The following is a 12,030-nucleotide window of genomic DNA, read 5'->3' as shown; positions in this document are numbered from 1 at the left end:
TTGTTTTTTAATCCTGATGTGCAATGCCAACAAATAGTGTTAGAGTTACGGTAGTGTTGTGTACATAGCCTTGGACGCCATTGTAATGCAGTGCAAACGAGCAGAACACTAGTGTGCTGTAGGCGTTTGGGGTCTGCGCTTGGTTTCTGCTGGCCATTCTCTCGTGCATGGATTGTGTCAACTCGAATTGCACACTATATTATGTTTTTGAGCTGGATCGAACGATCGATTGGCTGCATTGTTTGGATTTTGGCCAATGGCCGGCACCTAGAAAGGACCAATGACAGGCGGCGAAACCATTCCTTGGCCTGCCACAGTCCATTCATCAAGAAGAAGAAAGCGATGTCTGCCGTCAAGGGTGTCGTCCGTCTCCGCGTCGCCGCCGGCAAGGCCGCGCCGTCGCCTGCCATCGGTCAGGCCCTCGGTCCGCTCGGTGTCAACATGATGGAGTTCTGCCGCTCGTTCAACGACCGCACGGCGCACTTGACGCCCAGCATCCCGGTGCCCGTCCAGCTCACGGCCATGAACGACCGTACGTTCTCGTACACGATCAAGACGCCGCCGACGACGTGGTTCTTGAAGAAGGCGGCGCAGATCACGAGCGGCTCGGAGCTCACGGGCCAGAAGGAGGTCGGCCAGGTCTCGCTTCGCCATATCTATGAGATCGCCAAGGTCAAGCAGCAGGACGAGCTGCTGGATTACATTGAGCTCGAGAGCCTGTGCAAAAACATCATCGGCTCGGCCAAGTCGATGGGCCTCCGCGTTGTAGACAAATAGATAGACAGCCAGCGACGCGTGCGATGTTCAACACGATCCTCTCGTTGGTTCCTTATTCGGTCGCCGCCATGGTCATGACCGTCGTGCGCAAGTGCTGTAGTACGCCATGCTAGGCCTGCAGCTGCAGGAGCATGGATCCGTCACGACTACAACGCGCCAAGCTCGCCGTGCCAACGCTCTTGTGCTGGACATACCAGCACCCGCTCCCGGGCCATCTTTCGCTAAGGGACCTCGTCGTGGCCTTGCATGTCATCCTCATCTACTCTGCCCATGTGTAGCTAGCTAGCTGCCATGGTTGTCGACCGTGGTAGCAGGACGGCCGTTTGCCGGTGCCAAGTTCTTCGAAATGGCCAGTTCAGCTCGGGTTTCGATCATTTTTATTGCGATGCGATACAAACTCCGAGTCGAATTTCGAACGTATGGATTTAAATGACAGCGTGGCTTTTCGGCGGCTTGCGACCGTCAAAAGAAGTTTTGCCACAGACGCGCAATGATCTCGCTGGCGCATGTCAAGTCGAGCCAGGCCGAGGCCGAGAAGGCCGTGCCCACCCGCAGGATAGCCTGGCCCGGCGGCAATCTCGTCTCCAACAAGGAAGAGGCCCTGCGCAAGTTCATGGAGCGCAAGAAGGCGATCGCGGAAGGGCGGTCGACGTCGTCGTCCGCGTCGGCAAGTCCATCCAAGGCGTCGTCCCACCAAACGACGTTCCACGTCAATGGGCGCAAGCGCACCGTAGGACACAAGGTGCAGCCGCATGGTCCATCCAAGGCGCTGCACACGAAGAAGCGCGACTACAAGCACACGATGAAGGACACGGTGACGTTCAAAAGCACCAACGTCAAGGCCGCCGCCTCCTCGAAAGGAAAGGCGTCCGCGAAGCCGCTGCCGACCGTGAGCAAGCTCTCCATGTCCCTCGACGACATTGTACGCAAGTCGAGCAAGTGAAGCGAGCAGCAACACCATGCATGTCAATGTACTACTTCATCGTGCCCTTCTTCTACCACACGGACAAGCATCTCGAGACTACTCGGCCTTGCGATCCGAGATGGTGACGTCGACGGTCGATGATGCCTTGATCTTGATACGGTTGAGCTCGAGCAGCGCTTCGACGAACGCGTTGCCGCCGTGGACCGCGTCGTCCATGAGCACGATGTTGCAGCGGCGCAACGCAGGCGCATGCTCAGCGCAAAGCGAGAGGAGCCAGCTCGGCGCCAGGCGCACCATGGCCCCCGAGAAGCGCAAAACGGACGTGAACCGTGTGAGGTCCTTGCCGGACGGCGTCGGTAGCATTTGCAGCACACGCAGCCGAGGCTCGTCGTCCGACACCTCTTCAAGGAGCTGACCCTTTCCGTGCTCCATGACGTCTTCTGCCGTCGGAACATTGGGCCACACGGATACGATCGTATCGGGGCCCCAGACGTTTGCCGCCGCCGCGGGTGCCGGCTCGTGGTAGATGAGGACGACTTGGACGCCGGCGTTGCGGAATGCGTCCAGCGTCGAGCCCGGTGTGTGGCTTGACGGCGTCGCGATGCGGCTGCGCCCGACGCGCGAGACGAAGAGGTGGAGGAAGCGCGCGTGGCCTTCGTCCTCGTGCGTATAAATATGGTTGATGTCCACGACGACAAGTTCTTGCGGGTGCGCGTCCAGAAAGGTCACGAGCTGGTCAAGCATGCACGACACCTCGAGGAAGCAGAGGCTGTGGCACAGATGGATGCTTGTCTCGTGGATCTGGAGGCGAATGTCGAGGTACCGAATACCATGCAAAAGCTGATGCAGGATCGAGACGCGCTGGCACTAGAGGAGCAGTATTAGTATCACCAGGATATTCAATGGTGCTACCTTGGCCCAGCGCTTCACGACAAACGAGACTGGCGGCAGTCGAATGTACTTGGCCAAGTTGGCGTCGCAGTCGCCTGAGTGGCACTTCTCATGGGCGCGCGAGGCGTACGAGCCCGAGTTGTGGCTACCGGCGAGCGCGATGCGATTGAGGGGCATGGCGAGGAGCGCCGGGTCCGCATGCGTCATCCAGCGCGTGGCCTCGGTCGTGAAGACGTCGTCGGTCGCCGCCTGGCAGTGCTTGAAGAAGAAGAAGACCATGAAGACAGAGAGCAGGAACACGTAGAGGCCGAGGTCAATCGAGGAATGCATGGCGGCTGGCAGCCCGCCCTCCTCTGCCAAGCCCATCGCAGCGCTCCGGCTCCCGATTCGGTGTCAGATTTGAACCAATCAGAGCGCAGATGCTATTTGTCCCACGATTGCCACGTCGAGAAATCTCGCGACATCGGACTTGCTTCTGCCCAGCGGACCAAGCTTGCGGACCATGCATGAAAGCAATCCCGTCATGGAGCTGGGAAGCCCATGAGAACGCCCGTCATGGAGCTGGGAAGCCCATGAGGATGCCAGAAACAATGCTACCCTTATGCAGCCCCGATGCATTGCTTGGAAAGGAATAGACTGCATGCGAGCTGCTGGCACCCATCTTGATCCAAGTGCTTCGAGGCGGAGGCAGGAAGAAGCTTGGAAATGCTGAGATGCGAAGAGCGAAGGTAGGTCGTTGAGGGCGTTTGTGCTAGAGACCTAGAGCTCTCGAACGCGGGGGCGCTCACCGCACCAAGATCGCATCATGGCGGTCAACGCTGATATCGGATTGGTCAGTTTTCGAGCGCTCGATTGTGTTGGCCAATGAGCGCGCGGGTGGCGTTGTTGGCATTTGGCCATTCAAATAATTCGATTGGGCGCTCCATCGTAGTGTGAATATTGCAGCTCGATCAAGATGCCCAAGGAGAAGAAGATGAAGCGCGCGCCAGGCGACGACGGCCGAGCCGCGGGCTCGGGCCAGAACTCGCACGGGCGCACGCTCGCGACGCCCAACACGAGCTTGGGCCAGCATTTCTTGAAGAACCCGATGATCGCGTCTGAGATTGTCAACAAGGCGGCGATCCGTGGCACGGACATCTGCCTCGAAGTCGGTCCTGGTACGGGTAACATCACGGTCAAGCTCCTCGAGCAGGCCAAGAAGGTCATCGCCGTCGAGTTCGACCCGCGCATGATTGCCGAGGTCCAGAAGCGTGTGCAGAACACGGAGCACGCCAACCACCTCCACATTATCCACGGCGATGCGATCAAGGTCCAGCTCGAGCAGGCCAAGAAGGTCATCGCCGTCGAGTTCGACCCGCGCATGATTGCCGAGGTGCAGAAGCGTGTGCAGAACACGGAGCACGCCAACCACCTCCACATTATCCACGGCGATGCGATCAAGGTCCAGCTACCGTTCTTCGACGTGTGCGTGGCCAACTTGCCGTACCAAATCTCGTCGCCGTTCGTCTTCAAGCTCCTCGCGCACCGCCCCATGTTCCGCTGCGCTGTCGTCATGTTCCAGGAGGAATTTGCGAAGCGCCTTAGCGCGCGCCCCGGCGACGAGCTCTACTGCCGCCTCTCGGTCAACACGCAGCTGCTCGCCAAGGTTGACCAGCTCATCAAGGTCGGCCGCAACAACTTCCGCCCGCCGCCCAAGGTCGAGTCGCGCGTCGTGCGTATCGAGCCCAAGAACCCGCCGCCGCCCGTCAATTTTACGGTACCATATTCCTATCTTGCATTTGAATGCTCAGACATCGCGTAGGAGTGGGATGGCATGGTCAAGATCATCTTCAACCGCAAGAACAAAACGCTTCACTCGTGCTTTACGACCAAGTCGGTCCTCAAGATCCTCGAAGACAACTACCGCACGTACTGCTCGCTCAACAGCTTGGTACAATTCGAACCGTCGCGAAGTGTTTCTTACGCTGAGCGTAGATGCCGGACCCGGCCTTCGATATCAAGACGCTCGTCGAGGCGACGCTCACGGAGACCGACTACAGCGACAAGCGCGGGGCCAAGATGGACCTTGACGACTTCCTCATGTACGACTGCTACTTGTGTGATGCTTGCAGGAAGCTCATGCTGACGTTGTAGCTTGCTCAACGCCTTCAACTCGCGCCACGTTCACTTCTGCTAAGCTGCTGGATTGGACGCCACCTTTTTAATACTCTGTAATTGCCTTGTTGCATGCCTTTGTACGAGTTGCTTTACAATGCAAGGTCCAGAACGAGGTGCTCTGCCAAGCTCGGTGGCGAATCGACCCGCGAAGCAGAATGTAAAACACTGCATAAACTCTGTGTTGCGAGCGAGCCACTGGAAGAGAGTTGGTGCCGGATAACGTTCAGAAAGGGTGTACCATCATGGCCGACGACACGCTCGTGCCCGAAGCCGACCTTGGCGCCAACACGCACTGGGCCGACGTGCTGCAGTTTGTCTTCTGCGACGAGCCCGTGACGCTGGTCCAGGACCCATCGTCGTCCGTGCTCGGCAGCACAGTCTGGGACAGCAGCAAGGTCTTCATGAAGTTCATCGAGAAGCAGCGCGCGTCGCGCTTCGACCTGGCGCTTGCGCAGCACAAGCGCAAGAAGGCGGCGATCAGCGTCATTGAGCTTGGCGCTGGGTGTGGCCTCGCGGGCATCGCCTTTGCCAAGCTCGGCTACCACGTCGTGCTCACGGACGTCGGGCCCGTGCTTCAATGGCTCACACAGAACGTCGCGTGCAGCTTCAGCGAGGCCGAGGTCAGCGGCCGCGTCTTCGTGCACGAGTACTCGTGGGGCACACCGTGCACGTCCGTGGCGTCTCTGATTCCCGATACGCCGCCTTTCGGTACGCACATCGATCCCTGCTGCAGCTGCTGTACGATTCATTTGCTTTGCAGATATCATTCTGTGCGCCGATGTTCTCTACGACGTGGCAGCCGTCAAGCCATTGATCCAGTCGATCCTCGCCCTCTCCAACCGCAAGGTACTACCACCAACCTCATCATAAACTCAATATGCATGCGTAGACGGTCATCTACATCGCCAACGAGCGCCGCAGTCCCGCAACACGGGCAGAGTTTATGCGTCATCTCAACGCCGAGTTTGTGTGGAAAGAGGTTCTTCCGTCTCGCGCGGCAATGATTTCTGAGTGATAATTAGATTTCCAAGGACGACGTCGATCCAGCCTACGACCGCGAGGCCATTGAAGTGTTTGAGGCACGGCGCAAGCACACGAAGGTCCCATTGCAGTTGGCGATCCAAGCATCCGAGGCGCCAATTGCAACCATGATTGAAGAGTAATACCATCATAAACGACTAAGAGGGAGTAAAAGACATTGCAATGATCAACACTTAGGCAGCCCAGCGGTACGTGCGAATACCTCGCTTGGGCACCGCCGTTTGCACGGCAGCGTCGCCGACGCGCAGCGTAAAGTGGGCGTCTTCGGTGTTTTCGTTGAGGACGACAAGCACCACATCGTTGGCCGGCGTCTTGAAGGCAGCCGCCTGCGTCAGTGCATACCCCGCAGTCACGCACTTGTTGGTCATTTGGTTGCGCAGCTCGTGGCCGTGAAAGCGCCACGCTTGGTGGCTCGCGCCCGCTTCGCACGGCTCGATCGAGAGCCGCCCGCCGTTGTCCAAGGCGCCGTAGCGCGCGGTCAAGCACATGTTCTGGAACTGGATCGTGCTGGCGTTGTTGAAGCTCCATTGGTGCTGCGTGTACATGCAGTTGACCATCTCGATGCGGTCGCCGAGCCACTCGTCGTGGACGACGTCGAGGCAGTACATGGTGCCGACGACCTTGAGCTTGTTGTCGGAGGTGCGCTCGAACGCTTGGTTGGCCGACTGGTCGCAGTGGTAGGCGCCGCCAGGAAACTGGTTGCCAAGCGTGACGTTGCCGGGGGCCGCGTACGTCACGCGCACGTCGGACGCAATGCGCTTGGAGCCTGGCGGCACGAACGCGGAAAAGTGCTTGATAAAGTGATACATGGGCTGGACCGTAAAGTCCAATCCGTCTTCATGGAGGATCATGGGCGCGTCGCACGCGTTCCCGAGCTTGTTGGGGCCACCTTCATGGTCCAGAATGAGGTTCCAGTCGACCCAGCCGGCCGCCCAGTTGTTGAGGTCGCCAAGAATGTCGTGCGCGTACCGCATGCCACGTAGCCACGCGGTATCGCCGGATGCGACGCCCGGGCAGTTGGCTGCCTCGGTCGCCAGCAAGATCTTCTCCGGGTGCAAATTGTGCGTGTCGTTGACGTGCTCGTGGTTCTGGACGCCGTCGAGCTCGCGCGTGTTGTCGTACCAATGGAACGCGACGCCGTCAATGAACTGCGTCGCGGCCTTGTGCTTGTAGACCGCGCCGGCCCACATGTGGACGTTGCCGCGGTTGTGGTCGAACATGAGCAGCTTCACATTCGGGTGCGTCTTGCGCAGCTGCGGCCCGAGAAAGTGACCGATAAAGTCCGCTTGGTACGCGTCGTCGTAGAGACACGCCTCCCACGGCGCGTGCTGCTGCGGCTCGTTCTGCGGCGTGACGCCCCAGAACGAAATGTTGTGCCCCGCATACGCATCGATAAACTTGGAAAAGTACAGCGCCCACGTCGACCGGTACTCGTGCAGGAGCCCATACGGCGCCGCGGACCCGAGCATGTTGGACGCGCCCTTAGCGTTCGGGTACTTCATCCACGCCGGCGGGCTCCAAGGCGAGAGGAAGAGCTTCATATCTGGGCGCTTGGCCAGCGCCGCGCGGATGAACGGGATCATGGCTTCGTTGTCGTGCGCGACCGACGAGTCGAAATGTTCGAGGGTGGCATCGTGCGGCACGTCAGCGAATGAGTACGTGCCAGGGCTAAAGTCGCACGAGTTCATCGGCACGCGGCCAAACGAGTACGCCGAGCCCGTCTCCGGATCGAAGTACAAGCGGATTAGCTCCTCGCGCTTCTCGGCGGGCAGCTTCATGAACTGGATCGCTGCCGACTCGGTGAACGCACCGCCAAACCCCAAGATCTCTTGGTATTCGACGCCGCTGTCAATACGGATGTAGCTGTTCTCGTTGGCCGCAAGAGGAGGAATTGCAGCCAGCGGGGCGTGGGCGATGGGTGCGACGAGGTTGTTACCCGCCGTCTCGACAACAAAGACAGCATTCGCCTCGACGCCGCGGCCGGCGCTGCCCGTGTACGTCACGGCGCCGACGGCCAAGGACGCGAGCGAGACGAGGCCGATGGCGCGGAGGTGCTTGTGGCGCACGCACATGGGCGACTCGGCGTCGGCGGCGGCGAGCGGCAGGCTGCCGTACGTCGTCTTCTCCGTCTGCATCACCGAGGATTTCGAAAAGTGACCCAAGCGACGTTTCGCCCATCACCTAGGATCGCCAATCGGTCCAGCCAATCCAATCACATGCTGAGAAAGTGACACTTCGGACCGAAGGCCTAATTAGGTGATAGGTATCCTAATTAGGTGATAGCGTCCGAATTTAGTTAACAGTGGTGCTTGAAGCTGCGCGAGCAGCCGGTTCAATTTGCCGCCACTTGAAGTTAGCCAGGAGGACCAGAACGAGCGGCTACCAACCGCCGATCGCTGTCCCGTCGACACCCTCTCCGACGTTTACGGCAGCAACCGCGCCACGGCCACCTTGAGGCGGATGCGCTTGCGACATGCCAACCATTGTCGTGGCTCGTAGAAGCCCACGAATATCACCACTCGGTTTATCATCAGCACTAAGAAATGGAGCCTAAGAACGAGGATTTACGCCCACTGGTACGTCCGGATCGCGCCCTTGGGCACGACGGTCGCCACTTGCCGGCCATCGTTGGTCGTGATCGTGAACGTAGCGTCTTCCGAGTTTTCGTTGAGGACGACGAGTACCTTCTTGTCCTCGGGCGTCTTGAACGCAATCGCTTGCGTAAACGCGTAGCCCGCCGTCGCACAGAGCCCCGTGGCCTTGTTGACAAGCTGCGTGTTGGAGAAGGTCCACTTTTGATGGTCCGCGTCCACGCACTGCTCGAGCGTGAGCGCGGCGCCCGACTCGAGCGAGCCGTGGGCGGTCGCGAGGCACTGGCCGCGAAAGCGGATCGAGCCGTCGTCCGCAAACGTCCAGCGGTTGGACGTGTAGATGCACTTGACGAGCTCGATCTTGTTGCCAAACCACTCGTGCACCACGTCGATGCAAAAGTCGTTGTCCGTGACCTTGATCTTGGAGTCCTGCGTCTTGTAGAGCGACTGACGGCTCGACTTGTCGCAGTGGTGCGCCGCCGCCGGGTACTGCGTGTAGAGGTCAGGAATACCCGGCGCCGCGTACTCGACGCGGATGTCGGACGCAATGCGCTTGGAGCCCGGCGGCGCAAAGTGCGAAAAGTGCTTGATGAAGTGGTACATGGGCTGCAGCGCAAAGTTGTCGCCAGCCGGGTTCATAATGATCGGCGCGTCGCACGTGTTGCCGAGGTGGTTGGGGCCGCCCGTGTGATCGAGCATGAGGTTCCAGTCGACCCAGCCGACGGCCCAGTTGTTGAGGTCGCCGAGGATGTCGTGCGCGTAGCGCTGCGCACGGAACCACGCGTCTTTGCCCGTAGCGACGTTCGGGCAGTTGCAGCTCTCGGTCGCGAGGATGAACTTGTCTGGGTTCAAATGGTGCGTGTCGTTGAGGTGCGTATGGAAGAGGACACCGTCGAGCTCACGACCACCGCCGTTGTACCAGTGGACGGCGACACCGTCGACGTACTCGGCGGCCTTGTTGTACGCGGCCTGCGCCCACTGCGTCACGGCGTCGCGGTTGTGGTCGAAGACCATGATCTTGACGTCCGGGTGGTCCTGCCGGATCTGCGGGCCGAGGTAGTCGGCAACGAACGCGGCTTCGGCCTGCGCGTCGTACGAGCACGCTTCCCACGGCGCCGCGAACATCGGCTCGTTCTGCGGCGTGAGGCCCCAGAACGAGATGTTCTGGCCCTGGTACGCCGTAATGAACTTGGAAAAGTAGAGCGCCCACGCCGAGCGGTACTTGGGGTCCAGGCCCACGGGTTGGACGGAGCCCGTCATGGTTTGCTTGCCCTTTCCGTCCGGCAGCTTCATCCACGCGGGCGGGCTCCACGGCGAGAGGAAGAGCTTCATGTCCGGGCGCTTGGCGAGCGCGGCCTGGATGAATGGGATCATCGTATCGTGGTCGTGCGTCACGTTCATGTCGAAGTGCGACAAGGTCACATCACCGACGACATCGTCGAACGAGTACGATCCCGGCGAGTAGTCGCACGAGTTCATGGGCACACGCCCAATCGTGTAGCCAGCGCCAGTCTCCTTGTCAAAGTAGAGGCGCAAAACTTCTTCTTGGAGCTCTGGCGACAGCTTCTTGAACTGGATCGCGGCCGCCTCCGTGAAGGCACCGCCAAAGCCGAGGATCTCTTGCTTGACCTGGGTGTCGTCGACGTGGATGGTGCTGGCAACGTTGGTCTTCTTGGACTTTTTCTGCTTGGTGAGACCCTTGTGCTCGACGGGGCGGAAGAGCTGCTCCGCCTCAAAGGCCGACTCGACGACGAGCAAGCTGTTGTCTTCAACGATGGTCGGCGTACTGTCTTCGAGGGTGGCGATGACGATAGGCGAGTCCGAGGCGCCGGTCGTCATGACGACGCCGGCCGCCACCATGGTGGCAGCCATCACCGCGCCAGCCCACAGCTTCTTGCTGCGGCCTTCCGCAGCGTACATCTTGGCCATCGACGCGGGCACCGATCCGTACTGCGAGTTGGTCGACGACGACGCGAGCGATGCGTTCGTCATGGTGGGCGTCTGCGGCTGCGAGCAAAACCAAAAGTGGGTTTGCGTTTCACGAAGTGGCCCGATCCGGATCCGGATGAAACACAGCTGCCCAATCACCTACGGCGTAATGGGGTAGAGAATCCGGATACTTGCGAACCTCTCAAACCAAATAGATTCTCGCATCCAAAGAAAGAGGTCCATCAGCGGTTTTGGAGATCGCAACGGCCATCGAACGCCGAAAGATCGCGTTCAAGTGCAGAGATCCATGTGGGCCAACGACACGAGAAGATCCAAGTGGCAGCATTCTTTTCGAGGTGGCCGCCAAGATCGTCACTGGGCGACCCATCAAACACATGTGCATCTCACGCTCACGGAGCAGACATGATCATGCACTTGATGCGCAGGAGCTAGCGACTGCATCCGACGAGCCCACGAGCCCCAGCCTTCGAGCTTGGTCAGAGCTTGGGTTGCGCAGATTCTACTAGGTACATTCCGTGCGCAGACTCAACAGAGCTCCCTAAACACAACCACTTCGAATGGCCGTGGATCCGTTTCAGGATATGCCGGCTATCACCCGAATATGCACCCACAACACCGCACGCTTGGTCCACCACGGCTGCCAATCCCACGGACGACCCTGGTTTCGGCTGCAGATGCACTCGTGTCGCATTCGCAACGGACCATGCTCGCCTCGCTCGTCGTAATAGTGTGGACGACAGGCTTAGAACACATCAGCCGTCGCTTCGGTGAAGCAGTACGTAATTCTACAAGCCGAGTACGAAGGTACCATCTCTCTTGACCAAGTCGCTCGGGCAATCTGATCTGACGACGTACGTCCGAAAGCCTCGTTCCATCCCTCGTACTCCTAGCATGCTACTAGCACCACGAACGAGGACGCTTGTCAGCAGGATTCCGCTGCTCGCGCCGCTCGACTCTACCGCGGTGGAGCTTCCACAGCGTCTTCCTCGCGAAGGCTCTTTGCTCGCGATGAATAGAAAGGCATTGCGGATGTCAAACTCAACGCTGCGACCGGTCTTGACTTGATATTTGTAGGGCGGTGCTCAATTGAGTTTTCATATCCGGATAGTGTTCGGAGGTGTGCTGGGCGGGGGCGGCGCAGAGTAAAAGTTTCCGCTCATGACGTTTGCCAGTCGATTCAAGGCCTTCCTCAACCACCCCACGGGGCCCAAGACGACGCACTTCTGGGGGCCGGTAGCCAACTGGGGCTTCGTCGCCGCCGTACGTCGCTGCATGCGAGGACCTTGGCTCGATGCTCATGGTCGTCGTAGGCGATCGCCGACATGAACAAGCCGGCGGAGACGATCTCGGTCAACATGACGGGCGGTAGGTGCCATGGACCACGCTGCAGCGTCTCATCTCTATCTCTCTCGCAACTAGCCATGGCCATGTACAGCTTGATCTTCATGCGCTTCGCCTGGATGGTCCAGCCGCGCAACTACCTCCTCTTCGTGTGCCACGTCTCGAACGAAACGGCGCAGCTCTACCAGCTGCAGCGGGCTCTCCGCGCGCCCAAGAAGGAAGACGACAAGTAACTTCACCTTGCTTCTGTCCGTCGCCTAACCAGCCATCATACATGCTCGTGCTCTTGCTAGCCATGTCCATTGATATTGCGATGGTGATATGCAACGTCGTCGTTCACACACAGCAACGCTCCTT

General features: G+C 59.4%; 8 protein-coding genes across 8 annotated transcripts; 5 read left to right on the top strand and 3 right to left on the bottom strand.

The window, feature by feature from the left end:
* Positions 1 to 342: 342 nt before the first annotated feature.
* Positions 343 to 1,055, top strand: SPRG_03544 (hypothetical protein; the record flags this gene model as incomplete). Its single annotated transcript, XM_012342124.1, has 2 exons — positions 343 to 765; positions 891 to 1,055. 2 exons carry the CDS (start codon positions 343 to 345, stop codon positions 1,053 to 1,055), a joined length of 588 nt encoding a protein of 195 aa, XP_012197514.1.
* A 192-nt stretch (positions 1,056 to 1,247) lies between these two features.
* Positions 1,248 to 1,946, top strand: SPRG_03543 (hypothetical protein). Its single transcript, XM_012342123.1, has one exon. It carries the CDS (start codon positions 1,268 to 1,270, stop codon positions 1,718 to 1,720), a length of 453 nt encoding a protein of 150 aa, XP_012197513.1. The 5' UTR covers positions 1,248 to 1,267; the 3' UTR covers positions 1,721 to 1,946.
* Positions 1,733 to 2,983, bottom strand: SPRG_03542 (hypothetical protein). The gene is made up of 2 exons (XM_012342122.1): positions 2,615 to 2,983; positions 1,733 to 2,569 (listed from the first exon to the last, which is right to left on the bottom strand). Exons 1-2 carry the CDS (start codon positions 2,957 to 2,959, stop codon positions 1,799 to 1,801), a joined length of 1,116 nt encoding a protein of 371 aa, XP_012197512.1. The 5' UTR covers positions 2,960 to 2,983; the 3' UTR covers positions 1,733 to 1,798.
* A 565-nt stretch (positions 2,984 to 3,548) lies between these two features.
* SPRG_03541 (dimethyladenosine transferase) lies at positions 3,549 to 4,769 on the top strand (the record flags this gene model as incomplete). The annotated part of the gene is made up of 4 exons (XM_012342121.1): positions 3,549 to 4,349; positions 4,395 to 4,523; positions 4,568 to 4,674; positions 4,727 to 4,769. The coding sequence occupies 4 exons, from the start codon at positions 3,549 to 3,551 to the stop codon at positions 4,767 to 4,769; spliced, it is 1,080 nt and encodes a 359-aa protein (XP_012197511.1).
* A 223-nt stretch (positions 4,770 to 4,992) lies between these two features.
* On the top strand, positions 4,993 to 5,913 carry SPRG_03540 (hypothetical protein; the record flags this gene model as incomplete). Its single annotated transcript, XM_012342120.1, has 4 exons — positions 4,993 to 5,458; positions 5,511 to 5,596; positions 5,640 to 5,729; positions 5,773 to 5,913. 4 exons carry the CDS (start codon positions 4,993 to 4,995, stop codon positions 5,911 to 5,913), a joined length of 783 nt encoding a protein of 260 aa, XP_012197510.1.
* Positions 5,914 to 5,934: 21 nt separating this feature from the next.
* SPRG_03539 (hypothetical protein) lies at positions 5,935 to 7,926 on the bottom strand (the record flags this gene model as incomplete). The annotated part of the gene is made up of 1 exon (XM_012342119.1): positions 5,935 to 7,926. One exon carries the CDS (start codon positions 7,924 to 7,926, stop codon positions 5,965 to 5,967), a length of 1,962 nt encoding a protein of 653 aa, XP_012197509.1. The 3' UTR covers positions 5,935 to 5,964.
* A 429-nt stretch (positions 7,927 to 8,355) lies between these two features.
* SPRG_03538 (hypothetical protein) lies at positions 8,356 to 10,374 on the bottom strand (the record flags this gene model as incomplete). Its single annotated transcript, XM_012342118.1, has 1 exon — positions 8,356 to 10,374. The coding sequence occupies one exon, from the start codon at positions 10,372 to 10,374 to the stop codon at positions 8,356 to 8,358; it is 2,019 nt and encodes a 672-aa protein (XP_012197508.1).
* A 1,098-nt stretch (positions 10,375 to 11,472) lies between these two features.
* On the top strand, positions 11,473 to 11,961 carry SPRG_03537 (hypothetical protein). The gene is made up of 3 exons (XM_012342117.1): positions 11,473 to 11,592; positions 11,643 to 11,697; positions 11,752 to 11,961. Exons 1-3 carry the CDS (start codon positions 11,491 to 11,493, stop codon positions 11,904 to 11,906), a joined length of 312 nt encoding a protein of 103 aa, XP_012197507.1. The 5' UTR covers positions 11,473 to 11,490; the 3' UTR covers positions 11,907 to 11,961.
* Positions 11,962 to 12,030: the final 69 nt, after the last annotated feature.

This window comes from Saprolegnia parasitica (assembly GCF_000151545.1).
Source record: "Saprolegnia parasitica CBS 223.65 unplaced genomic scaffold supercont2.9, whole genome shotgun sequence".
NCBI lineage: Eukaryota > Oomycota > Saprolegniomycetes > Saprolegniales > Saprolegniaceae > Saprolegnia > Saprolegnia parasitica.
The sequence above is the reverse complement of the archived record's forward strand: the minus strand, read 5'-3'. Positions and strand labels throughout refer to the sequence as shown.